At 43.2% G+C, this 27,566-nt stretch overlaps 2 protein-coding genes across 2 annotated transcripts in view; both read left to right on the top strand.

Annotated features, from left to right (window-relative positions):
* june (JunE proto-oncogene, AP-1 transcription factor subunit) overlaps window positions 1–27,566 on the top strand; it is a 68,194-nt gene that overhangs the window by 16,589 nt on the left and 24,039 nt on the right.
* LOC307023401 (E3 SUMO-protein ligase ZBED1-like) lies at window positions 7,586–14,532 on the top strand. The gene is made up of 2 exons (XM_079656631.1): window positions 7,586–12,391; window positions 13,096–14,532. Exons 1-2 carry the CDS (start codon window positions 11,497–11,499, stop codon window positions 14,100–14,102), a joined length of 1,902 nt encoding a protein of 633 aa, XP_079512757.1. The 5' UTR covers window positions 7,586–11,496; the 3' UTR covers window positions 14,103–14,532.

The following is a 27,566-nucleotide window of genomic DNA, read 5'->3' as shown; positions in this document are numbered from 1 at the left end:
TCATAATCTGGTGCTCCCTGTGAAACTGCAAGTAAGATTTAAAAACCACTGCAGGGTGGGTTGAGTGACCCCTTCTCCCTATTGGTTGCCAATAATATGCACCTTTAAAATGGGTGATTCAACACATTTGTTTACTCCCAATTATATTGCTTTTTCAAATTTAAATTACCTGTTTTTTTTTTGTTTTTTTTAACTCTACATTTTGGACGACAAACAACAGTTATTTCCCCATAAAAAGTTCTCGTGTAGTAATATATGCTACAATGGTGAAACCAATACCTCAAATTGATTTTTTATTTTTTATTTTGCTTAGAACTAGCTTTCCCTTCAACATGACCTATATAAATAAATATTTGTCTGATTTTATTGAGTGGTTACTAAAACTCTCCCTTTAAACTGTAGATTAATACTGTAACAAGTTAAATCTCTACCAAATTCACACATGAATAAAAACTCTAAAAGAATAATTTGTAAACATGATGAAATCATTGAAGAATCTGTTCTACTCTGTACTCTTGACTCCAAAACACCCACTGCTTACAGTGTAGTGAATATTTCCATCATGTCTCCCCCTTTATCCCACAGTACCTTCAGTGTGTTTAGGATTATGTCCTAATTTTACTTTAATAGTTTCCTCTTTACTGCTATTTTTAATTTATCAATTTATTAATTCATGGGTAATAAATCTTTTTATCTTTACTTATTTATCAAGTCAATTCAATTTCTTTAAATGTGGTTATTTTTATGTGCGTTTGTGAATAAGTGTGTTTATGTGCAAACTCACTCATTCCGGTTCCCTTCCCGTCTCCTCTGGATTATCTCGAGCCGTGACCCCGGCCTCCTCACATTCTGCTCGATCAATTCCTCTGATTCTGACTCCTCCCCCTTTGTCCATCAGCTCTTGAATCCATCCGCTGTAACTATTTAATGCAGCCATCTGCCCAGTTTCATCTGCAGCCCCCATCATGCCACTGTTCTTGTACTGCTTTGCATTTCATCTCCTCCTTTACAGTCTCTTTGCTGTTTTATGGAGCTTTGGTTCTGGCTGCCACAGGTGGAGATAGTTCTGGATGCAGTCTTGTTGTTGGTTCAGCTCTGGTTCTCTGTCTGTTCAATGGAGAAGCAGCAGTCTCCTGCTTGGGTTAGGTCTTTGTTTGCTCAGGCGGATCGGGGTCTTAGCCGTCTGACAGGCAGAGAGAGAGTGTCCAGGTCTCGGGACGCATTACCTATAGAAATTCTAGCACACTGAGGTTAAATAAATCCCACCCTTTCCACTCTGTCTTTTTCTAATCATACTATCTGTCTTGGTTGTTAAATGCCATATTAACAACAAAATAAATGTCTCCGAATGATATTACAGAACTCCTTTTAAAAAAAAATATTTCAACCATTTGTAACATATTTACTCAAAACAACTCTTTCAGTAAACCATTGTCTCCTATAAAATGAAATACTTACATATTTCAAGCTCCATATATTTCACACAAGAAGAAAATCCCCACTTATTTTAAATCCTACTGTTACTTAGAACAACAGTAAAACCCAGCAGAGAGCATACTAAGAGATCACAATAATGTACATTGACTCAAGAGTAGGCCTATGTTTTCTTTCTATTATAATTATTAATATTATCACTTTTAGTGAACACTTATTCGTATTATCTAAATGCCCTGTCCATAATCCAGAAATGCAAATTGTTTGAGTGTAAAAATGTGTTTTTCCCTATCTTTTTACACTCTAAAGACTCTTTAAATTATTATGGATTAATTACTAATCCCTTTTGTACTTCTGATCAAAATTATTTATGTGTAATGCTTTAAATATACAAATATGTGTTAAATGTAATAGTTCTACATTTGAACACAGTGGTTCTAGTTCTGACTAAAACTACCAGGAATGAGCTTCACTTCAGCCACAATACCTCAACTCCCTTTTTTTAAATTCTCACATAAGCTTTTTCCAAACTTTCTCATCTATTTTTCTGTTCACCAAAACAACGTAACAAGTCTTGGTAATTTAGCAATGTATTACATTACGTTTAACTTGTTAGCCACTTATATCCAAAGCGACTTACATACTCAATACTGTGCAACCCCACAGGAGCAATTTGGAGTGAAGTTTCTTGCCCAGAGACACAACGACATACTTTGAACCTGAACCCTGATCACAACACCAACGTTCAACCCACTGCACCACACGCCTCCCTGTAAAAAGTTTTTTTAGCAACCAAATGCTATATTTTCTGTTGAAATGCCCTTAGCTGTCCCTGCCATCATTTTAGGATAATATAGTAAGTTCATAGGAAGGAATGAGACAATTAAGCTGTCGTCACTCACCTAACGTAATCACCCTTTTAAACCTATGCCGTTTTGGCGGGCTCTCCGTAAAAAGTCTTCACTTACTATAAAATCTTACTTTAGATCCAATCGCTTGCCCTATTCTTCGTTTCCCCCAACCCACAGCCTCCACACGGCGGTGGAGCCTCACGGCGGAGGATTTAATCTCTTTTCTGATAAGGTCCCAGACTCTTATCTTTAATTAATCTATAAGGTCCCAGACTCTTATCTTTAATTCTATAAGGTCCCAGACTCTTAACTTGAATTCATCTATAAGGTCCCAGACTCTTATCTTTCATTCTTAGCATAGGTCTCAGACTCTTATGTTGATCACTAATTCTTAACACAGGTCCCAGACTCTTATGTTGAATTTTTTAACATAGGTACCAAACTCTTATGTTTATATTCAATTCTTAACATAGGTCCCAGACTCTTATGTTGATTTTCAATTCTTGTCATAGGTTCCGGACACCTAAATCATGTGCACACTTATCAGAAACATATCCCTTGCTCCCCCCACAACTCAGTTGTCTCATATGTTTTACATTACCTCCTCTGTTCATCCACCGACACTCACAGTTCTAAGAGTCCTATTCTACCTATGCAGAATTTTGGTAGTTATACATGAGGCTTCTGCTTACCTTTGATTTTGGCCCTGTGAGTATTGATAGGAATCCGGAGGAGGTCTCCGCAGTCCTTCAGTCCCTCGGGCTCGAAGACGGGAGTTCCCAATCGTCTTTCTGGAACCACGTCGTGGGTCACGATTTTGTTGGGTTCAGAATTCCAGAAAAGACAGACAACTTCTAAGTTTAACTATTTATTGTAAAGAGAGCAAAAGATATATATCACCTGGCCAAGGACTCATCACGGCTTTGGAAATCACAGGCAGCAAAGCTGTAATCTGTAACCACCAAATCCGTCAAGAGCCTGGAACCTCGTGCGTCAATACATTTTATTACACAGGGCGTTGCACGTACATTTATGATTGGTCAAGACTAGCTGAAGAGATACCATGGTTTAGACTTGGTTCTCTTTGGTTGGTGCGCAGACTCAGATAGAGTCTCTTGGCAACACGATCCTCCAATCAGCATTCGACCGGCCTATGGAAGTCCCTCCCTACTCTGGCACCATCATACTAATTTGTTTTCTCTAACTAATTCAGATATAGTGGGAAACCATAATGTTGCTTCCTAGCTTTGCGGGGGAGCGCGGCTCCCATACAAAGTGAAGGCCGGTGCGATGTGCTGTTCTGACTACCTCTTTGTGTTCTCTCAGTCTCTGCACTCCACCTTGCTACTTTCAATATTGCAAGCTAAACTTTCTTCTGACTATTCCCCTCGTTGGTATCTAACCCATCAGAACCTGGGATTAGTGATTGTGTCTATTTATTCTATAGTCATAGCAATCTCATCAGCACAATAAGCATATAATGTAATAATAAGAATCAGTCTTGTAATGTTATATAAAATAGACTCCACACGGATCAAGTTGTGTTCCCTGGATGAACTGAGCAGGCAGAGTTCCTTTAGCTAGATTCACAGAGCAGCTAGCAGAGAGACAAGAAGCTAGCAGCAGCAGTGATTGAACAGAGCTGTCACTCAATGTGACCAAGCCCTAAAATGTGCATAACTTTAAGGCTTAATATTAATTAAACAGATGAGTTGAGAAAAAATTCAGCCCCCCAATCCATATTCATGAAGGGGGGGGATCTACAGAGAATATGGTTTTTTGAACCACGATGTAAACATGTTTATTACTGCTTCAAAGTTGGGCATTTTAACATGGGGGTCTATGGAAATTGCTCCCTTCTGCAGACTGGTCCTACTGGCCACTTCCGTATTGGCGTCCTGGCTCTTCCACAGGGTTTGCCGCTTGATGGCAACCCAAGAGGGCATTTTACATGGCCAAATTCCGCAAAGAATATTAAAAAATAACAATCGACATTGAATGTATGTTAGTGGAACTGTGTCAGGAAAGTGAAGTGTTAATTAAGTAATGTTATTGAAGAACTGAAATGCATAAAATTGAAAGTTAATATGTATCATATCCCTCCGAAATGGTACCTGGTGTTTCCATAGCAACAACAACTTCCTGTCAACAGCGTAAACTCCCACAGACAGTACACACGTTCATCCCCTGAACGTGTGTACTGTCTGTTCAAAAAACTGCAGGAACCCAGTAGACAGACAAAAAAACATAACCCCCTTCACATCTCAACTATTGTAAATGTTACGGGTCCCCGATGTGACCACAGTAGCAGTGATGATAACTGTATTAAGCAGGTGAAACAGGAGCTGTTGACAGGAAGTTGTTGTTGCTATGGAAACAACATGACGGTATCTGATATCATAAAGACGGAGAAAGTAAAGAATAAAGTTTATGTTTAAATGTTAGCACCCCCCGAAGATGCACAAGCTCTTACGTTGAGTCTGGAGTTTCAATAAATTCTAAATCATCAGTAAAGTCTACGACCATATTTCGGAGGGATATGATAGCCTACATATTAACTTTCAATTTTATGCATTTCAGTTCTTCAATAACATTACTCAATTATCACTTGACTTTCCTGACACAGTTCCACTAGCATACATTCACTGTCGATTGTTGTTTGTTTATATTCTTTGCGGATTTGGCCGTGTAAAATGTCCTCTTGGGTTGCAGTGCAGCCAATGCGTGACGTCATTAGTAAGCGTAACGGATCATGTGCTAATCTGGTAGGCCGTGCAGATATGGTACCTACTGTACACCGGAACCAACAATAGTTTTTTACCGTAAATGAGTTTGGTTCAGAGGACAAAACACATACAACATTAATTAAACTCGATATTTGTTCACTTGAATTTCACTTTGAATTATTGGATATTCTCAATGGGTGAATACATTTTTTTATAATAATAATAAAAAAAATTTTTTTTAAATGACACCGAAGCTTTCTCAGGGTGGGCCAATGAGTAAACTGGGCTGGCCTGGCCCTATGGTGGCTATGCCACTGATCCCCACGCACGTTCAGTAAATGTGTGGCCACTGCACTTCAACCGCTGCGCGCCCACGGCATGAGAGGTTTTCTTTTACCTAGGCGACCTCATAGTCATGGCCTGGTCCAGGGAACAGGCAATGCTTTGCACAGCACAATTGATCACACACCTAACCAAATTAGGCTTTGCGATCAATTCAGAGGTTGCGCTAGACTTTTTCACTGCCCGTCATTTTGGGGGGAGAGAGCACGGTCGTGAACTGTCAACGGGGGGCAGGGCGCACGCTCGTGAACTGTTGGCGCCGTGTTATGCATGCCCACTGCATCTCTCGGGAGTGCGCACAGCGTAAAGCCAAAACTCAAAGACATTTCAATGATTTGGAGGGCAAAGTTGGGTTTGGAAACTGTATCATTTCCTTTTTGGCAAGCATGCTTAACACCGGAGCCTCGCTGCGGGGAAACTTTGGTGCTGTTCCGAGTTTGTTCTAATCCGTCAAAATGACGGACTGCTTTCAGAATTTTCCGTCATTGTTAAAAAAAATCCGTCATAGACGAAAGATATTCGGTTAACGCGACCTCTGGATCAATTGAAAACAGAGCACCCCCATACCTCACCAATAGGCGTTGTAGGTGGGAGTGGTGTTCGGTGCAGACGTGCTACGCACCACCCTGTCACGGAGCAGAAGTGCGTCCTTTCTCCGGGCGGTTCACAGGCTGCGACAGGGGGCGAAAGTGACAGCTTTAACTGTCATGCAGACTTTTAGTTTCATGACGGCTGCTCACATTGTGGTCCCGCAGGGGTTACTGCATATGCGCCGCCTGCAGAGGTGGTTCTCCAGCCTGCGTTTGGATCCCAAGAGGCACAAACGGCGGCTGGTGACCATCCCCCCCTCAGTGGAGGGCAACCTCCGGTTCTGAGGGTCTCCTGGCCACTGGGACAGGTAACCTCCTACATCACAGTGTTCACGGGAACAGGATGGGGAGGGAGCTGCCTGAAGAGTGCTATAGGTGGGCGCTGGTCTCTAACAGAAACACGACACAGCAACCTCCTAGAGCTACGGGCGGTAGTGTTAGTCCTCCAGCATTTCATGCCCCTAATTCATGGGAGACATGTATTGGTCAATGGTCAGGAGCGACAACAGCACCACAGTGGCTTATATCAACAGGCAAGGCGGAGCCCGCTCCGCCGCCTTGTTGGCCACAGCGGAGAGGCTGTGGTTATGGGCTTCAGAGGTGGTGTTATCTCTGAGAGCCCTCCATATCCCGGGACTGGAGAACAGGGGGGCCGACCTCATGTTGAGGAGCGCCGGATCGCGTCGGGGCTCCGTGGTGCTCAGAGATGACACAGATGAAGGTGGGCCAGCCCGGGGCGATTCCCCAGTTCTGGGGGGCGATGTCTCAGGAGGCAGGTGCAATCGGGGCGTTACCTACTCTAGGCCGTCCTCTCTAGGCTTGGCTTCTGAGAGGGACAGGCTGAGACAGGGTGGATTGTCTGACAGTGTTATTCTGTCTATCCAGGCAGCTAGAGCAGGATCCACCACAGCCTGTTACAGGCCGAAGTGGCTGGGATTCCAGCGATGGTGTGAGGAGCGGAAAATAGAGCCCTTATATTGTGAGTTGGGCTCTATTTTGTCCTTTTTACAGTTACTGGTGGACAGAGGGCTTGCTCATTCTACTGTAAAGTGTATGCAGCAGCCATCTCGTCCTGTCATGAGGGATTCAACGGCAGGTCAGCCTTTTCTCAGCCACTGATGTTGCAGTTTTTACAGGGGGTCAGGAGGCTGCGCCCAGTAGTGCGCGCCTCCACCCCGCAGTGGGACCTGCCGCTGGTGCTCGAGGATCTGGTCACAGAGCCATTTGAGACTCTAGAGCTCTCCTCCCTGAAAGCACTGTCGTGGAAGACAGCGTTGCTGCTTGCGTTAACGTCAGCCAAAAGAGTGTCCAAGTTAACCGCTCTGTCGGTGCACCCGAGCTGTTTACTGATTAGGGGTGACCGGAGCGGCGGGACACTCAGACCGAACCCCTCCTTTGTGCCCAAGAGCCTAAGGAGTGCGTTCAGGTCGAGGGCTATTCAGTTGGGGGGATTTAGTCTTCCACCCCATGGTGGGGCCAGGGAAGCTAAATTACACCTCCTCTGCCAGGTGCGCGCGTTAGCATGTTATGTAGAGCGCACAGCTACCCTGAGACGCACTGAACAGCTGTTTGTGTGCTTCAGGGGCGGGGTGACTGGAAAAGCTCTGTCCAAGAAACGCCTGGCAGGCTGGCTTTGCGGAGGCATTGCACACGCCTACGAGCAGGCAGGGAGAGCCTGTCCCGAGGGGGTCCGTGCGCACTCCACACAAGCTGTGGCTGCGTTGACAGCTTTATTCAACGGTGTGAGTGTGGAGGATATATGCACGTCGGCGTCTTGGTCAACGCCAGGTCCCTTCATAAAGTTTTATCTCTTGGATATGTCTGGCTCTTTCTCAGCGTCTGTGCTTGCTGGGGCAACACAGGACTGGTGAGGAGGCGGGGGCTGTGGGTCAGTGGGCATCTGACCCCCTCCTCGGGCGTAAATGCGCTTACGTTTCTCCGGACTCCTGGAACGCACGTAATGCGCTTTGGGCCCTTACATACCTTAGGTGGTGCGTGTCGCCATATTGACGACAAATGAAATACAACGGCCGCATGCGAGACGGACAGAAATAAATCCAGCCTAACCGTTTTCGCCAGGGCACGCTAAAAATTATCCAGGGTGATGCACATGGCTTTTGTACCCAGCAAAAGGTCTCTGAAAGGCGGGGAAGGTGTTACTGCAGCCCCCCCCTCCCTAGTCACTGCTGTTAGGGCCTCAGACTCACAGGCACACACACATGCAGAGATCCAGGGCGGTGCACATGGCTTTTTTACCCAGCAATAAGTCTCTGAAAGGCGGGGAAAAGTTGTGTGGATAGAGGCAGAGCGCAGCAGCAGGCAGGCAGAGAGGAGCAGGCTGCGACCCAGAGGACAGGCAGAGCGCACTTCACTTTGTAACCCAGGAAAGGAGCAGGAATCCTGGGTACGTGAGTGTTAAAAGTGCATTAAACTGTTTTAATCCGACAGCCGCTGATGTGCACGGAAGTCTGTCCGTTTCGTTAACATTTGAATGACGAAATGGACAAGCAGGTAAAAACAGCAGAGTCGCTGCGGTTAGGGCCTCGGAATCACAGACACACACACATGCAGAGATCCAGGGTGACGCACACGGCTTTCCTGCCCAGCAATAGGTCTCTGAATGGCGGGGAAAAGCGCTGAGAACAGAGGGGGTGAGAGCACGCAGCGGGGAGACCCCACGGATGGCGCACACCCAGAGCACAGCAGAGTCGCTGCGGTTAGGGCCTCAGAATCACAGGCACACACACATGCAGAGATCCAGGGTGACGCACACGGCTTTCCTGCCCAGCAATAGGTCTCTGAATGGCGGGGAAAGCACTGAGAACAGAGGGGGTGAGAGCGTGCAGCGGGGAGACCCCACGGATGGCGCACACCCAGAGCACAGCAGAGTCGCTGCGGTTAGGGCCTCAGAATCACAGGCACACACACATGCAGAGATCCGGGGTGACGCACACAGCTTTCCTGCCCAGCAATAGGTCTCTGAAATGCGGGGAAAAGCACTGAGAACAGAGGGGTTGAGAGGGTGCAGCGGGGAGACCCCACGGATGGTGCACACCCAGAGCACAGCAGAGTCACTGCGGTTAGGGCCTCAGAATCACAGGCACACACACATGCAGAGATCCAGGGTGACGCCCACGGCTTTCCTGCCCAGCAATAGGTCTCTGAAAGGCGGGGAAAAGCACTGAGAACAGAGGGGGTGGGAGGGTGCAGCGGGGAGACCCCACGGATGGTGCACACCCAGAGCACAGCAGAGTCACTGCGGTTAGGGCCTCAGAATCACAGGCACACACACATGCAGAGATCCAGGGTGACGCACACGGCTTTCCTGCCCAGAAATAGGTCTCTGAAAGGCGGGAAAAAGCGCTGAGAACAGAGGGGGTGAGAGCGCGCAGCAGGGAGACCCCACGGATGGCGCACACCCAGAGCACAGCAGAGTCGCTGCTATTAGGGCCTCAGAATCACATGCAGAGATCCAGGGTGACGCACACGGCTTTCCTGCCCAGCAATAGGTCTCTGAAAGGTGGGGAAAAGCGCTGAGAACAGAGGGGGTGAGAGCGCGCAGCACGAAACAGCAGCAGCGGGGAGACCCCACGGATGGCGCACACCCAGAGCAGAGGACAGGCTGCTTCATATGACACTATTACCCAGGAAATGAGCTGGAATCGTGGGTACACTGAGTGTTAAAAGTGCATTAAACTGGTTGTAATTCAACGGGACGGAAGTCTGTCCATTTCGTTAACTTTCGACTCACAAAACGGACGAGAAGGTAAACACAGCAGAGGCGCTGCTGTCAGGGCCTCAGACTCACAGGCACACACACATGCAGAGATCCAGGACGGTGCACATGGCTTTTTTACCCAGCAATAAGTATCTGAAAGGCGGGGAAAGTGTTCCTGCAGCCCCTCCATAACGGTAATAATGATTAGAAATGATTTCCAGGGCAGAAAGCGTTTTTTAAAAGTGGAAAAACTATTTTAAACCGTTTAAAAAGCACAAAGTGATTTGAGTGCAGTTCTCATGTGTCCCCACAGGAAGGCGCATCATCCCAGGGAGCACAGTGCATTAACAGTAAAAAATACAACAACAAAAAAGGCAAATCAATGGATTTAAAGTGCAGGGAAGCTTCGCACACACAGGTACATTCCTAAATCCCCACCATAGTGACAACGGTGATTTAAACTAGTTTCTGCGGGGAAAATAGCGCGAAAGCCACCTCTCTTTGGCCCCTCACAGAGCCCCGAAGGACGGACTAAGCAGCTCCAGCATGGCTTCCTAACACGGGCAAACAGGTTTTTTCCCACCTCCAGGACACAGACCGCGAAAGCCACCTCTCTTTGGCCCCTCACAAAGCCCCGAAGGACGGACTCAGCAGCTCCAGCATGACTTCCTAACGCGGGCAAACAGGGTTTTTCACACCTCCAGGACACAGACCGCGAAAGCCACCTCTCTTTGGCCCCTCACAGAGCACCGAAGGACGGACTCAGCAGATCCAGCATGGCTTCCTAACACAGGCAAACAGATTTTTCACACCTCCAGGACACAGACCGCGAAAGCCACCTCTCTTTGGCCCCTCACAGAGCCCCGAAGGACGGATTCAGCAGCTCCAGCATCTCTCCCTCACATGGAGCTCAGGTTAGTTCATACCTCCAGGAGAGGGACCGGGAAAACCACCTCTATGTAGCCCCTCACAGAGCCCCAAAGGACGGACTAATGACTTCCGGCAACAGTGGCACTTCCATAACCTCGCGCACCGTGAAACCCCGGGCCCCCACAGTTAAGCACTCCCCCACGGACTAAACCCAGAGGATCACACCCTCCAGAACCTCGTGACCCTGGTAACCCTTAAAGGGGGGAGGATTTTGTGGTGTTTTATCGTCCGCCCTCAAGCATCCTACAGCGGACATGTGACTACCAGAAAAGTAGACACACGTATAGGTGACCAGGGGTACGTTTGCATGCAAGTCATTCATTTCTGGTTTTTGTCAGAGGATGTGTGCTTAAGTTTGGATACCTGGGCCCTCACGGTGCGCATGGAGGTGCCAGCACTTTGACAGAGTCCCAGAGAGAAAAACAGAAGCTAGACAGCGCCTCAACGGTCACCAAATGCACCAGTGCTGATCGAAAGCATATATGCTGGTGCCCCTGGGAACCACAGAGTGGGCTAAAATAGAGTTTTTACCAAGAGCCTCCGCTCTGATAGTCCGGTGCTGACTTTGTGGGTGCATTTTGAAAAGAAGAAACAGTATTTAATTATAACAATATATTTATTTTCAATTGCACAAGAACATGTATACATGTATGCTAGGGCTGGGCGATATATCGAGTTTTGAATTTATATCGATATATTTTCATGCGCGATATAGGATTACATCATATCGTATATATCGATATATATTAAAACAAGCTGCAAGTTGCTGCAAACTCCGCTGCAAACTCTCTCTGCCCCGCGGCCCGCCTCTCTGTATCTCCAAGCAGCAGCAACGGCGCCCTGCCGCCTCCCCCTCACTACCCCCTCGCCCTCACCCCCACCTCCCGACATTTGCATGAAGAAGCATGGCAGCAGCAGCGAACAATCCGGAGATAGAGGAGGAGACAGAAAGGAGAGAAGGTGATACAGAAAACGAGGATGAACTGGTTGTTAAGAAGAAAACAAACGGCTCTCTCATTTGGAGATGGTTTGGTTTTCAAGCGGCAGACGTGGAGCAGAAAAATGCACTTTGTAGACAATGCCGGAAAAAAGTTGCAACGAAAGGGTCGAGCACAACAAATCTCTTCCACCACTTACAACAGAAGCACAAAGTGCAGTATGAGGAGTGTATTAAACTGCGTGCTGCAACCCAGACCGTGAAGACTTGTCAGCCTCCTGCCTCAAAGCAAATCACGCTACACAACTCACTCACACGTGGTGTGCCTTATGAAAAAAAAAGCGAAAAGTGGCGTGAAATAACGAAGGCAGTGGCATATCACTTAGCCAAAGACATGGTCCCCACGTCGACTGTGGAGCAGACCGGCTTTGTAAAGCTGCTAAAAGCTGTTGACCCCAGGTACGAGTTACCTGGTCGAAATTACTTTGCAAGAGAAGCCCTGCCCGAGATGTACACCGAAGTGAGAGAGCGTCTCCTCGCCCGGCTCGCTCTAGTGTCTCACTTCGCACTGACCACCGATATCTGGTCCAGCAGGACCTGCGAGCCGTACCTGAGTGTGACAATACATTTCCTAGATGGGTGGGAAATTAAAAGTGCCTGTCTCCAGACCAGCTACTTTCCCCAGGACCACACCGGGGAACACATAGCTGAAGCCCTGCAGGATGTCCTCGTAAACTGGAAGCTCAAACCAACGGGACTGGTCGCTATAACAACAGACAACGGGACTAATGTGGTTAAAGCAGCGCGACTTAACAAGTGGATGAGGATGCAGTGTTTTGGACACAGACTTCACCTGGCCATCGGTGAGTGCAATATTGAATTAACTAATATGAAATTAGAAAATAATGTTAATAAAATAAATAACTTAAACGGATAAACTATGTGCATGTGTTGTGTAATGTGTAAATTAAAGGCGTGTTGGTTAAAGCTATGTTGTAAAAACCAGCAACAAATGAATGCAACAGCTGTATAGTTTAAGACCTGTGCTATCTTTAAAAAAAAAGTATTTAAAATCCACTGTCTCCTCTCATCTGTTGCTCTCATCCACTGTCACAAACCTCACAGTCTGACTGTAAATGCACACAAAGAGTCTTAACTATTGACCACAAGATAAACTATTTAAACTGTGGATCATACAGTACCACTTCTGAAATTTAAAGTTGGCTCCATAAACTGTCAGACCTACTGGAGTTGATGGGGGTGTTTGTGTGCATTTACAGTCAGACTGTGAGGTTTGTGAAAGTCGATGAGGGCAACAAATGAGAGGAGATAGTGGATTTTAAATACATTTCTTATTAAAAATTGCACAGATCTGAAATTATACAGCTGTTGCATTCATTTGCTGGTAGTTTTTACCAAAATAATTTTAAATAACATGCCTGTAGTTTACACATTACACAACACATCCAGCATTAACACAAATAGTTGTGATTTTGCCTTTGAGTGAGCTGCCTCTTTACATGTAAAAAGAAAATTAAAAGGTGTTTTTCAATTTTGTGTGTTTCAGGACATGGTATGGATGACTCCCGCATCACCAGAGCTATTTCTCTCTGTAAGAGAAATGTCAGTAGTTTTTCCTACAGCTGGAAGAAAAGAAGAGAACTAGCTGAAGTGCAGGTCCAGCTGGGTCTGCCAGGTCACCAGCTTATCACAGAGTCAGCCACCCGCTGGGGATCAAGGCTGCAGATGATCAACAGGGTCCTAGAGCAGGAAAGAGCACTGGCTAAAGTCCTGTCTGCCGACAAGAAAACCAGACCCATCGTTCTTACCTGGCAAGACATCGAGGTCCTGGAGGCAGTTCAGAAAGCACTGAAGCCACTTCAGGACTTCACTGACGCCCTTTCAGGAGAGGACTACGTGACCCTCTCCTATGTCAGACCTGTGCTGCACCTGTTCAATACTAGTCTGCTGGCACCTGAAGAGGGGGATAGTGAGCTGTGTAACTCCATCAAGACCAAAATCGTTGATTACCTCAACGAAAAATATGCAGACCCCTCCACCAGTGAACTGATGGACATTGCCTCATTTGTCGATCCACGATTCAGGTCCACATACATCCCTACAGAGAGAATGGATGCACTGAAAGACAAAGTCATGGTGGAAACAGAGTCTCTGCTAGATGAGGATCAGGTGCCTGAGCCTGCAGACCAACGGGAGGCAGCAGTGGCAGTGCCACCCGCAACTAAAAAGAAGAAATCACTGGCAAGCTTTTTCAAGCACAGCACAACCACCAGCACCCAACTCACACAGAGGGAAGCAATAGACAACGAAATGTCTAGCTACCTGCAGTCCGCTTGTGTAGACGGTGATGCTGACCCACTGAAATGGTGGAAAGAGCATGAAGTTGCCTTTCCAAAACTGAGCTGCATAGCCAAGAAATTCCTCTGTGTGCCAGCTACCAGCTCCCCTTCAGAAAGGGTTTTTAGCTGCAGTGGAAACATTGTAACCTGCCACAGGGCTTCTCTGAAGCCTGACACTGTTGACAGGCTAGTTTTTCTGGCGCAGAATCTGTAAGATATACAGTAGTAGTTGGTCTGGCCTGTTATTTTTCATCTCTTATGTTCGTTATGCGAGATTTGCACCCAGATAAAAGATGCACTAAGTGATTGATTTATGTTCAAATCTGCTAACATGTTTAGTTTACAAAGAACTGTCTACCTCAGTTACTTTAATTTACAAAGAACTGTCTACCTCAGTTACTTAAAAGAACAAACCAGTCTTATTTTTGATCTGTATGTGCACATTTTGCACAAAGTTATTTATTTTAATTTATTTTATTTAAGTGGTAAGGCACTAAAGACGCAAGTAAGGTGTGGGTGAAAGAAGGAATTGAGGGAGTGATGGAGGAAGGAGGGAGGAAAGGAAGGTCAGAAGGAGTGAGGGGAAGAAGGAAGGGTTTAAGGAAGGAAAGAAGCAAGGAAGGAGGGGGAGAAAGAAAGAATTGAGGGAGTGAGGGAGGAATGAAGGACAGAAGGAGGGAGGGAGGAATGAAGGACAGAAGGAGGGAGGGAAAGAAGGATTTGAAGATTGAAGGAAGGATGGGGGAGAGAAGGAAGGAAGGCAGTAAAGAAGCAAGTAAGGCGGGGGAGAAAGCAGTAATTGAGGGAATGAGGGAGGATGCAAGAAAGAAGGAAGAATGGTATCTTTGTTTATTTATGCTGGTAGTTTTTGTTCCTGAATTATTTCATGCATGTTGATGTGCAGCTTCTAAACGTTAAATAAAGTGCCTGTGTGAGGTTTGGCTTCAAACTAGGACTGTCTGTTTTGTTTTTACTTTACGGAAAAAATATCGAGATATATATCGTATATCGCCATTCAGCTAAAAAATATCGAGATATGAATTTTGGCCCATATCGTGCAGCCCTAATGTATGCACATTTACACTAGTAGTAAGATTCATCCCGCTTTCGTCTCATTAGTATGCATACAAAAGTGACAGGTCACACCTCCCCCCATTATGCAAATGAGCTAAGTCCCGCCTCCCCTTTGATCGAGGTGTGAGATCTCAAGTAGGTGTGAGATCCGTCGATAGGAGGGGGTTGATGTGTATTCACAGGTGTGAAAAGCCCCCAATGTTGCGCCTTATGGTGTATCATAAAAAATGTTTCAATCACATTAGTATGCATAAAAAGTGACAGGTGGGCCCGCCCCCAAGTCTATTAAAACAAAATGCCGCTTCCATCACATTAGTATGCATAAAAGTGACAGAAGGGCCCGCCCCAATTATGTGATGTCAGAAGACCGAGGGGCTGGAGTGAAATAAAAAAAAAAGAACCCTGTGCAGATAAAAAGCCAGTCATTTCCAATCATCAAGTCATCTTTCCAAAAAGAAAAAATGGCCAAGAGACGCCTCGATATGGGTTTAATCAGCGAGACGCCTGTGACAACTTACCGCCATCCGTCCGGAGCGCTAATCAAGAAACGGATGCAGTATCTGTGCCGGGTTCAAACACCTCCGGTCGAAGATCTTGAAGAGAAATGGCTTCTGGAAAATGAACATGTTTGGGGATACGTATTCAACTATATGGCGAATGAACTGCATTTCTACAATCTGAAGAATGGAGAAATGTATGGACCCCACAGTGTTAAAGCGACGTTGACCTCAACAGATTGGGCTGTGTTAACTCTGGTGTCTTCCAGAGATCTCCACGCAACCATTGTATCGGAAGAAGTAGTGCATCAAGAAAATACTGTGAAACCAGCGGTGTACAAGATATTTGCAACAAAAAGCAAAGAAACGCAAACAAAAAGCGAGATCAGAGAAGAGTTTTCACCGTTACCCCCCAATGTGGAGGAAGAAGAAGGAAATATCTCCCCGCCGCCAGAAGTGAAAAGAGTCCTGACAAGCACCGTCTGGGAAACTAAAAGCGGACCATCTGGGCGATGGTATTACCGCGCAAGCCGTTTGCTGACGCAGGGGGGAGGGGTTCTCTCTAAAACACAGTGTCCTGCCATCTCTCTCTGTTTCTGCTGATGTGTAACATATACAAAATAACGTTTTATATACTTACTCTCTTGTTAAAAGGTGATGAAGTTTGTAGCGTAAGCCAGCCATCAGTATTCTAGTTTTAAGGATCGAAGGATCCAATGTATTTTTAAATGGAGCAGAAATAGAACTAGTCTCCCAGTGCAAGTATCTTGAACAGAGAGTGTCATATTGGACTTGCACTTGACTTTTTAAGAAACATATCCAGAAAGTAACCAATACCATTAAATTCAACTTGCAACATTTAAAACAAATTAGACCTTTTTCTTAACTGCCAATGCTGCAAAGTCATACCTCCACTGTATGATTCTATCCCACATTGAATACTGTTTTACAAACTGGTCGTTTGCTTGTGCCACACACCTGAAACCCATACAACAGCTGTTCAAGAGAGCTATCCAGGTGTTTGATAGAAAGCCACAGTCATACCGTCACTGTACCATCCTTGAATATGCTGCTCATGCTCTTTCTGCATATCGTGTATTTATTTTTGCTGTATGTATATATATAAATGTCATGTTCTTATATGCTGTATGTGACGGGACTATAGATGGAAATTAGCTCAGAGCTAAAATCCGGCTCATTTACACTTGTAAGCATTATTTTAGTTTTAAAGTGTTCATCAATGTGCACTACGGTAGCCCTGAAGAAAATTAAACATTAAAATATGTTATCGATGTCCCCATTCCCAGTTTGTTTTGGGAATAATTGCGATGTTTACTATGTTTTTGGTAGCTCTTACCAAAACAGAATTTTTGTAAAAGACTGCGACTCTAAAAGGCAAGTTTGTGATTTTAACACTGTTTCGAAGAAACAATACATTATACAATATTACGACTTTTTTGCCATATTTTTAACACAATATTTTTTTTGTGGTTGTAGGGCTTCAAGATATTTTGCATGTCATGCATAAACACGGTGTCATCTTTTCCTTGAAACTGACGTGCTGCCCGTTTTACAAAACAAGTTATTTTTCTGCTTCTTCATCCTCTGAATTGTCCTCCCCTGTCCCTCTTCCTTCAGCCAGCACAACAAGAATCAAGGTGGATCTGTGAAATCAAACACCTCTTCCCAAAGCGTGACTTCCCTATTGAGAGCATGCGTCTAGGGCAGTAGGGTCTAAACCAATTGGCCAAATATACTAACATGCAGAACGTATGGTATGTTTGAAGACTAACCATTTATCCAGTTCAAGCTGTCTTTAAGATGTGACAATGCGCTCTGACTATCCCCCGTAAAATCGTGACAAACTATTACTTATTCTTAAATTTGACCTCTTGCTGCTTGGTTGAAAATGATAGACGAAAAGATAACTTTAAAAAAAAAGACTCAAACAGCGAGGGACATTATACTGGTGAAAAAACTCTCAACGACGATGTTCAGTAAACGATCAATCAAAATCGAAGGATCCAATGTATTTTTAAATGGAGCAGAAATAGAACTAGTCTCCCAGTGCAAGTATCTTGAACAGGGAGTGTCATATTGAGACTCGCACTTGACTTTTTAAGAAACATATTCAGAAAATATCCAATACCATTAAATTCAACTTGCAACATTTTAAACAAATTAGACCTTTTCTTAACTGTCAATGCTGCAAAGTCATACCTCCACTGTATGATTCTATCCCACATTGAATACTGTTTTTACAAACTGGTCGTTTGCTTGTGCCACACACCTGAAACCCATAGAACAGCTGTTCAAGAGAGCTATCCAGGTGTTTGACAGAAAGCCACAGTCATACCACCACTGTACCATCCTTGAAAATCACAATTTCTTGAGTTTTTGACATTTTTATGTCTTTTAAAAGTATGTGTTTTTAAAAAAATAATATTTACATGGGTTGGCCCCCCTCCCCTTGGGGGAATTCATCCACAGAAAACACACTGGACGCAGCACTAGGTCAGAAACCAGAGGAGACTGTGAGGTCCACCACAGACGGACCACCTTTGACAAAATGTCCTCTCCATTAAAGGCAGCTCATTGTGGAATAGCCCCCCAACTGAGATACGGGATTGTCCCACTCTCAATAGTTTTAAAGGTCAACTTAAAGAATGGTTGAGCAACAAACAGACGTGTAATCACCGCTAAATAAATGCACTTTAACACAGGGGTATCTCCTCTTGCACTTTATGTATTGCTTTTATCTTATCTTGCACTTTATATATCATAGCTGCTACATTGTACTGCCATGTGGTCAATGCTTGTATGCTGCTCATGCTCTTTCTGCATATCATGTATTTTTATTTTTGCTGTATATATATATATAAATGTCATGTTCTTATATGCTGTATGTGACGGGACTACAGATGGAAATTAGCTCAAAGCTAAAATCCGGCTCACTTACACTTGTAAGCATTATTTTTGTTTTAAAGTGTTCATCAATGTGCACTACGGTAGCCCTGAAGAAAATTAAACATTAAAATATGTTATCGATGTCCCCATTCCCAGTTTGTTTTGGGAATAATTGCGATGTTTACTATGTTTTGGTAGCTCTTAACAAAACAGAATTTTTGTAAAAGACTGCGACTCTAAAAGGCAAGTTTGTGATTTTAACACTGTTTCGATGAAACAATACATTATACAATATTACGACTTTTTGCCATATTTTAACACAATATACTTGTACCTTTTTTTGTTTTTTGTGGTTGTAGGGCTTCAAGATATTTTGCATGTCATGCATAAACACGGTGTCATCTTTTCCTTGAAACTGACGTGCTGCCCGTTTTACAAAACAAGTTATTTTTCTGCTTCTTCATCCTCTGAATTTTCCTGCCCCGTCCCTCTTCCTTCAGCCAGCACAACAAGAATCAAGGTGGATCTGTGAAATGAGACACCTCTTCCCAAAGCGTGACTTCCCTATTGAGAGCATGCGTCTAGGGCAGTAGGGTCTAAATCAATTGGCCAGATATACTAACATGCAGAACGTACGGTATGTTTGAAGACTAACCATTTATCCAGTTCAAGCTGTCTTTAAGATGTGACATTGCGCTCTGACTATTTCCCGTAAAATGGTGACAAACTATTACTTATTCTTAAATTTGACCTCTTGCTGCTTGGTTGAAAATGATAGTTGAAAAATAACTTTAAAAAAAAAAAAAGACTCAAACAGCGAGGGACATTATACCGGTGAAAAAAACTCCCAATTCTACAGATGACTCCCCCTCCACTCAACGCAATAAGTCCCTCCCTCCACTCAGCAAAGCATCTAAAACTAAGGACCCCACTAAGACGACAGTTTGAAAACTAGCTATGGATCTGAGAAAAACCAAGTCTCCCCCCGTGAGTTGCAGCCAGGAACAAACTCCTGGACTACCATCATCACCACCATTCTGGACACCCGAATTTTGCAGTACTACTGCTGCTTATTTTGCTCCTTGGGCCAAGACGTGTCTGTTTATGGACACAGTGAAATCAGTGTTGGTTGATATTGTGGAGGGGGTGATACATCGGTACAGAGAAGAAATATGCAACGGATGCCGAGTCAGTCACCCCGGCCAGAGGCAACACGATTGTCTGAATGACATGCCCGATTTTTTCTTCAGAAACAATTACAACACGTTAATGAAAAGATTCTGGCTCACCGACTTCATTACTGAGATCGACCAGACTCTTATTGATAAAGAAATTTTCACGGATGATTGGAGGATCCAAGGCGCTTCGGAGGCTTTTCTGCACAATCTCAAAAATTGTAGACGCCTCAAGGAGAGACTTGAAAAGATCCATGCCGAGTTGGATGGAGAAGAAGAAGACTAATAACCTGCGGTTGGTTGAAGCCAGGGATTTTTTCTTTTTCGATACATTGACTTTTTCTTTAAAGTAAAATAAAAATGGGGAACTACTATGCAAAACGCTCCGTATATATTGATCAGAATGTAGTCAATACCCTTTTAATAAGTGTGGTGATGAGGACGATTGAAAACAGAGTGAATAGTGATCCCCGTGTAAACAGAATGGCTGAAGTTTGTAAACTAGAAGACATTTTGGATATCGTTCGTTCTGGCAGTACTATTCCTGGTCATTGGGAAACGATTGTAAACGAAACATTTAAAGTGGTCCTGGAATCTTCATTTTCCGAAACATTCTGTAACATTACCGAAGAAATTAAACAAACATCAAAAGTGTATCATGTGCTCTCATTGTATGCTCTGTTTGTAGATGTAATGCATCTTTGTGTCAAAAACAGCATACACATGAATATTTTGACTGAAGTGAAAAAACTCCATCATGATATTTCCAGTAATCTGGGGAATTCTAAGCTGGAGACGGTCCTGGGGATGTTACAATCAGTATAACTATTGATTTTGTGTGTGAAAATGTTTTAATGTAAATAGGACATTTTTTTTTTTTAAATAAATTTTAAAAACTGTTGTCTTCATTATAGCAAGGGGAGCGTGTCTGATACATGTGTATTACAGTCCTTCACATGCACTGTTGTCTTCATTATAACAAGGGGAGGGTAACAGTGAAGATGTATGATACATGTGTATTGAAACGTGCGTATTATACCCCCACAGAAACACAGAAACATGGAAACACAGAAACACAGAAACACTGAAAACACTGAAACCACTGAAATACTGAAAAAATACAGAAACACTGAAACACAGACACACAGAAACACCGAAACACAGAGACACAGAACTACAGAAACACAGAAACACAGAACCACAGAGACACAGAAACACAGAAACACAAAAACATGGAAACACAGAAACACAGAACCACAGAAACACAGAAACACAAAAACACAGAAACACAGAAACACAAAAACACAGACACAAAGTAAACACAGAAACACAGAAACACAAAAACACAGAAACACCGACACACAGAAACACAGAAAACACAGAAACACAGAACCACAGAAACACAGAAAACACAGAAAACACAGAAACACAAAAACACAAAAACACAAAAAATACAAAAACACTGAAACACCGACACACAGAAACACCGAAAACACTGAAAACACAAAAAACAGGCTTGTGTGCTTGTATGGTTTTTGAATAAACACATCAGTATTTTAAAAAGTCGATGGGAGGCTGATACTATTTGACTTTTTAAAATAATGATGTGTTTATTCAAAAACCATACTATACTATTTAAACATTTTCACACACAAAATCAATAGTTATACTGATTGTAACATCCCCAGGACCGTCTCCAGCTTAGAATTCCCCAGATTACTGGAAATATCATGATGGAGTTTTTTCACTTCAGTCAAAATATTCATGTGTATGCTGTTTTTGACACAAAGATGCATTACATCTAAACACAGAGCATACAATGAGAGCACATGATACACTTTTGATGTTTGTTTCATTTCTTCGGTAATGTTACAGAATGCTTCGGAAAATGAAGATTCCAGGACCACTTTAAATGTTTCGTTTACAATCGTTTCCCAATGACCAGGAATAGTACTGCCAGAACGAACGATATCCAAAATGTCTTCTAGTTTACAAACTTCAGCCATTCTGTTTACACGGGGATCACTATTCACTCTGTTTTCAATCGTCCTCATCACCACACTTATTAAAAGGGTATTGACTACATTCTGATCAATATATACGGAGCGTTTTGCATAGTAGTTCCCCATTTTTATTTTACTTTAAAGAAAAAGTCAATGTATCGAAAAAGAAAAAATCCCCGGCTTCAACCAACCGCAGGTTATTAGTCTTCTTCTTCTCCATCCAACTCGGCATGGATCTTTTCAAGTCTCTCCTTGAGGCGTCTACAATTTTTGAGATTGTGCAGAAAAGCCTCCGAAGCGCCTTGGATCCTCCAATCATCCGTGAAAATTTCTTTATCAATAAGAGTCTGGTCGATCTCAGTAATGAAGTCGGTGAGCCAGAGTCTTTTCATTAACGTGTTGTAATTGTTTCTGAAGAAAAAATCGGGCATGTCATTCAGACAATCGTGTTGCCTCTGGCCGGGGTGACTGACTCGGCATCCGTTGCATATTTCTTCTCTGTACCGATGTATCACCCCCTCCACAATATCAACCAACACTGATTTCACTGTCTCCATAAACAGAGACGTCTTGGCCCAAGGAGCAACATAAGCAGCAGTAGTACTGCAAGATTCGGGTGTCCAGAATGGTGGTGATGATGGTAGTCCAGGAGTTTGTTCCTGGCTGCAACTCGCGGGGGGAGACTTGGTTTTTCTCAGATCCATAGCTAGTTTTCAAACTGTCGTCTTAGTGGGGTCCTTAGTTTTAGATGCTTTGCTGAGTGGAGGGAGGGACTTATTGCGTTGAGTGGAGGGGGAGTCATCTGTAGAATTGAGAGTTTTTTTCACCAGTATAATGTCCCTCGCTGTTTGAGTCTTTTTTTTTTTTTAAAGTTATTTTTCAACTATCATTTTCAACCAAGCAGCAAGAGGTCAAATTTAAGAATAAGTAATAGTTTGTCACCATTTTACGGGAAATAGTCAGAGCGCAATGTCACATCTTAAAGACAGCTTGAACTGGATAAATGGGTAGTCTTCAAACATACCGTACGTTCTGCATGTTAGTATATCTGGCCAATTGATTTAGACCCTACTGCCCTAGACGCATGCTCTCAATAGGGAAGTCACGCTTTGGGAAGAGGTGTTTCATTTCACAGATCCACCTTGATTCTTGTTGTGCTGGCTGAAGGAAGAGGGATGGGGCAGGAAAATTCAGAGGATGAAGAAGCAGAAAAATAACTTGTTTTGTAAAACGGGCAGCACGTCAGTTTCAAGGAAAAGATGACACCGTGTTTATGCATGACATGCAAAATATCTTGAAGCCCTACAACCACAAAAAAAAAAAAAAAGGTACAAGTATATTGTGTTAAAAATATGGCAAAAATTCGTAATATTGTATAATGTATTGTTTCATCGAAACACTGTTAAAATCACAAACTTGCCTTTTAGAGTCGCAGTCTTTTACAAAAATTCTGTTTTGTTAAGAGCTACCAAAACATATTAAACATCGTAATTATTCCCAAAACAAACTGGGAATCGGGACATCGATAACATATTTTAATGTTTAATTTTCTTCAGGGCTACCGTAGTGCACATTGATGAACACTTTAAAACAAAAATAATACTTACAAGTGTAAATGAGCCGGATTTTAGCTTTGAGCTAATTTCCATCTGTAGTCCCGTCCCATACAGCATATAAGAACATGACATTTATATATATATATACAGCAAAAATAAAAATACATGATATGCAGAAAGAGCATGAGCAGCATACAAGCATTGACCACATGGCAGTACAATGTAGCAGCTATGATATATAAAGTGCAAGATAAGATAAAAGCGCTACATAAAGTGCAAGAGGAGATACCCCTGTGTTAAAGTGCATTTATTTAGCGGTGATTACACGTCTGTTTGTTGCTCAACCATTCTTTAAGTTGACCTTTAAAACTATTGAGAGTGGGACAATCCCGTATCTCAGTTGGGGGGCTATTCCACAATGAGCTGCCTTTAATGGAGAGGACATTTTGTCCAAAGGTGGTCCGTCTGTGGTGGACCTCACAGTCTCCTCTGGTTTCTGACCTAGTGCTGCGTCCAGTGTGTTTTCTGTGGATGAATTCCCCCAAGGGGAGGGGGGCCAGCCCATGTAAATATTATTTTTTTTAAAACACATACTTTTAAAAGACATAAAAATGTCAAAAACTCAAGAAATTGTGATTTTCAAGGATGGTACAGTGGTGATATGACTGTGGCTTTCTGTCAAACACCTGGATAGCTCTCTTGAACAGCTGTTCTATGGGTTTCAGGTGTGTGGCACAAGCAAACGACCAGTTTTTAAAAACAGTATTCAATGTGGGATAGAATCATACAGTGGAGGTACGACTTTGCAGCATTGACAGTTAAGAAAAGGTCTAATTTGTTTAAAATGTTGCAAGTTAAATTTAATGGTATTGGATATTTTCTGGATATGTTTCTTAAAAAGTCAAGTGCGAGTTCCAATACGACAATCCCTGTTCAAGATACTTGCACTGGGAGACTAGTTCTATTTCTGCTCCATTTAAAAATACATTGGATCCTTCGATTTTGATTGATCGTTTACTGAACATCGTCGTTGAGAGTTTTTTCACCAGTATAATGTCCCTCGCTGTTTGAGTCTTTTTTTTTAAAGTTATTTTTTCATCTATCATTTTCAACCAAGCAGCAAGAGGTCAAATTTAAGAATAAGTAATAGTTTGTCACGATTTTACGGGGGATAGTCAGAGCGCATTGTCACATCTTAAAGACAGCTTGAACTGGATAAATGGTTAGTCTTCAAACATACCATACGTTCTGCATGTTAGTATATCTGGCCAATTGGTTTAGACCCTACTGCCCTAGACGCATGCTCTCAATAGGGAAGTCACGCTTTGGGAAGAGGTGTTTGATTTCACAGATCCACCTTGATTGTTGTTGTGCTGGCTGAAGGAAGAGGGACGGGGGAGGAAAATTCAGAGGATGAAGAAGCAGAAAAATAACTTGTTTTGTAAAACGGGCAGCACGTCAGTTTCAAGGAAAAGATGACACCGTGTTTATGCATGACATGCAAAATATCTTGAAGCCCTACAACCACAAAAAAAATATTGTGTTAAAAATATGGCAAAAAAGTCGTAATATTGTATAATGTATTGTTTCTTCGAAACAGTGTTAAAATCACAAACTTGCCTTTTAGAGTCGCAGTCTTTTACAAAAATTCTGTTTTGGTAAGAGCTACCAAAAACATAGTAAACATCGCAATTATTCCCAAAACAAACTGGGAATGGGGACATCGATAACATATTTTAATGTTTAATTTTCTTCAGGGCTACCGTAGTGCACATTGATGAACACTTTAAAACAAATATAATGCTTACAAGTGTAAATGAGCCGGATTTTAGCTCTGAGCTCATTTCCATCTATAGTCCCGTCACATACAGCATATAAGAACAAGACATTTATATATATACATACAGCAAAAATAAATACACGATATGCAGAAAGAGCATGAGCAGCATATTCAAGGATGGTACAGTGGTGGTATGACTGTGGCTTTCTGTCAAACACCTGGATAGCTCTCTTGAACAGCTGTTCTATGGGTTTCAGGTGTGTGGCACAAGCAAACGACCAGTTTGTAAAACAGTATTCAATGTGGGATAGAATCATACAGTGGAGGTATGACTTTGCAGCATTGACAGTTAAGAAAAAGGTCTAATTTGTTTAAAATGTTGCAAGTTGAATTTAATGGTATTGGTTACTTTCTGGATATGTTTCTTAAAAAGTCAAGTGCGAGTCCAATATGACACTCTGTTCAAGATACTTGCACTGGGAGACTAGTTCTATTTCTGCTCCATTTAAAAATACATTGGATCCTTCGATCCTTAAAACTAGAATACTGATGGCTGGCTTACGCTACAAACTTCATCACCTTTTAACAAGAGAGTAAGTATATAAAACGTTATTTTGTATATTTTACACATCAGCAGAAACAGAGAGAGATGGCAGGACACTGTGTTTTAGAGAAAACCCCTCCCCCCTGCATCAGCAAACGGCTTGCGCGGTAATACCATCGCCCAGATGGTCCGCTTTTAGTTTCCCAGACGGTGCTTGTCAGGACTCTTTTCACTTCTGGCGGCGGGGAGATATTTCCTTCTTCTTCCTCCACATTGAGGGGTAACGGTGAAAACTCTTCTCTGATCTCGCTTTTTGTTTGCGTTTCTTTGCTTTTTGTTGCAAATATCTTGTACACCGCTGGTTTCACAGTATTTTCTTGATGCACTACTTCTTCCGATACAATGGTTGCGTGGAGATCTCTGGAAGACACCAGAGTTAACACAGCCCAATCTGTTGAGGTCAACGTCGCTTTAACACCAGTGCTTGAATTGGGCCGGTACTCACCGGTACGCAGTACCGGCACTTCTGATTTTTACCCATGTGGTACCGGCACTTCTTACTGAGTACCGGCAAGGTGCCGGTACTCAGTAAAATGCCGGTACTCAGCCGCCGGCAATATACGTATATATTGTAAACGCAACGCAGCGCAAATGTGGGTCTGACTCTGCCTCACAGAGGGTGACTGGCTGTCTACATGACGTGGCCTGCCGACATTGCCACTTTCATACAGATCATACTAATGCCCTCGATTGGTCTCTGTGTGTCATTCAAGCTCGGGAGGGTGTGTGTTGGTGTATGTGTGGCGCGAGCGAGCGAGAAAGCGCGCGCACCGGTTACGTGTATTGTTGTTAGCATCTGGTGCTAGCTAGCTGCGCTAACGGATATAAGGAGCTATTAAACAACAATGTGGAGGGAGAGTCCTTTGCTGTCAGACTGAGAGGCTGATAACTACAGCTCTGGTGAGGTAAATTACTCTCTTGAGTCTTTAGATAGTTAACTTAGTTTAAGTTATCTCAGTGGGTCTCAAACGGTTCGGTCACCATTTATGTAAACACATATTTCCATTTGAGGGGGTAGTGATTAGTAAAATATGCATGAATAATACAAACAAAATGTTAGCTAGGTGAAAAAAGGTAAGATAAACCTGTTGAGAGCTAAAACTAGTCTTTGCTGTCGCCTCAAAGAGGAGCAGGGGGGAGAGGAGGGAGACAGGAGAGGCCGATTCAGGAGCCCAGATACACTCACAACTATAAATGAACCAAAAACAAATAAATAAACAAGTTTAAATGTTTTTTCATATTGGATATTGTATGTTATTGGTTATGGCCATGTACTTATGATTTTATGATTATTTAAATGTATACATGTTTGTTTCATATGGGTGTAGTCTCTTTATTTCCCCCTCAAAATGCACCAGATTGATGCATTTAAGTCCAACATTTAAAACAAAATCTTACCGGGGGAGCATGCCCCCGGACCCCCCTATAGGATTTGAGGCCCGGCCCCACTGTTCCCAAATAGATTTGCATTTTTTTTAAAATAGTAACCCATCTCCATATGTTTCTTTTTGGCTAGTAGATTTAAACTAGAGGGCTATCACTTTGTGCAGCAACGCTATTGACAAATAAATCCAGCAAAATGGCACAAAAAACTGGTAGTGGCCTCAGGGACGAGGAGTCATTTAACCAGCCAGTAGGAGTCAAGCTTTACTTTCTTTTATATCCATAAAGAAAAAGTAAATCTGTTTACAGTTGTTTCATTATGGATGTTGAGAGGTATCCATATATCTCTTCATTTTGCTCTCAAAGTGCACCAGATTGATGCATCTAACTTCAATATTTAAAAAAAAAAAATCCCGGGGGAGCATGCCCCCGGACCCCCCTAGACTAGAGGGTGTCAGGTCCACTCCCCACTTATAAAAATAGCACTTTACCACTGCACCCCCTCTAATCTCAGATGCACCCTGAGTCATTTTGTTTAAGTACAGTGAGCCTTTCTAAAATATACAGTAAAGAGACAAACCCACCAGCATTATAGGATATACTATGACTTTGTGCCAAATACTTGTTGCTGATTTAGAGTACTGGTACCTTTTTTATTCCAATTCAAGCACTGTTTAACACTGTGGGGTCCATACATTT

The sequence above is a fragment of the Notothenia rossii genome, assembly GCF_949606895.1.
Source record: "Notothenia rossii genome assembly, chromosome: 11".
NCBI lineage: Eukaryota > Metazoa > Chordata > Actinopteri > Perciformes > Nototheniidae > Notothenia > Notothenia rossii.
This window is presented reverse-complemented; position numbering and strand designations above follow the sequence as displayed.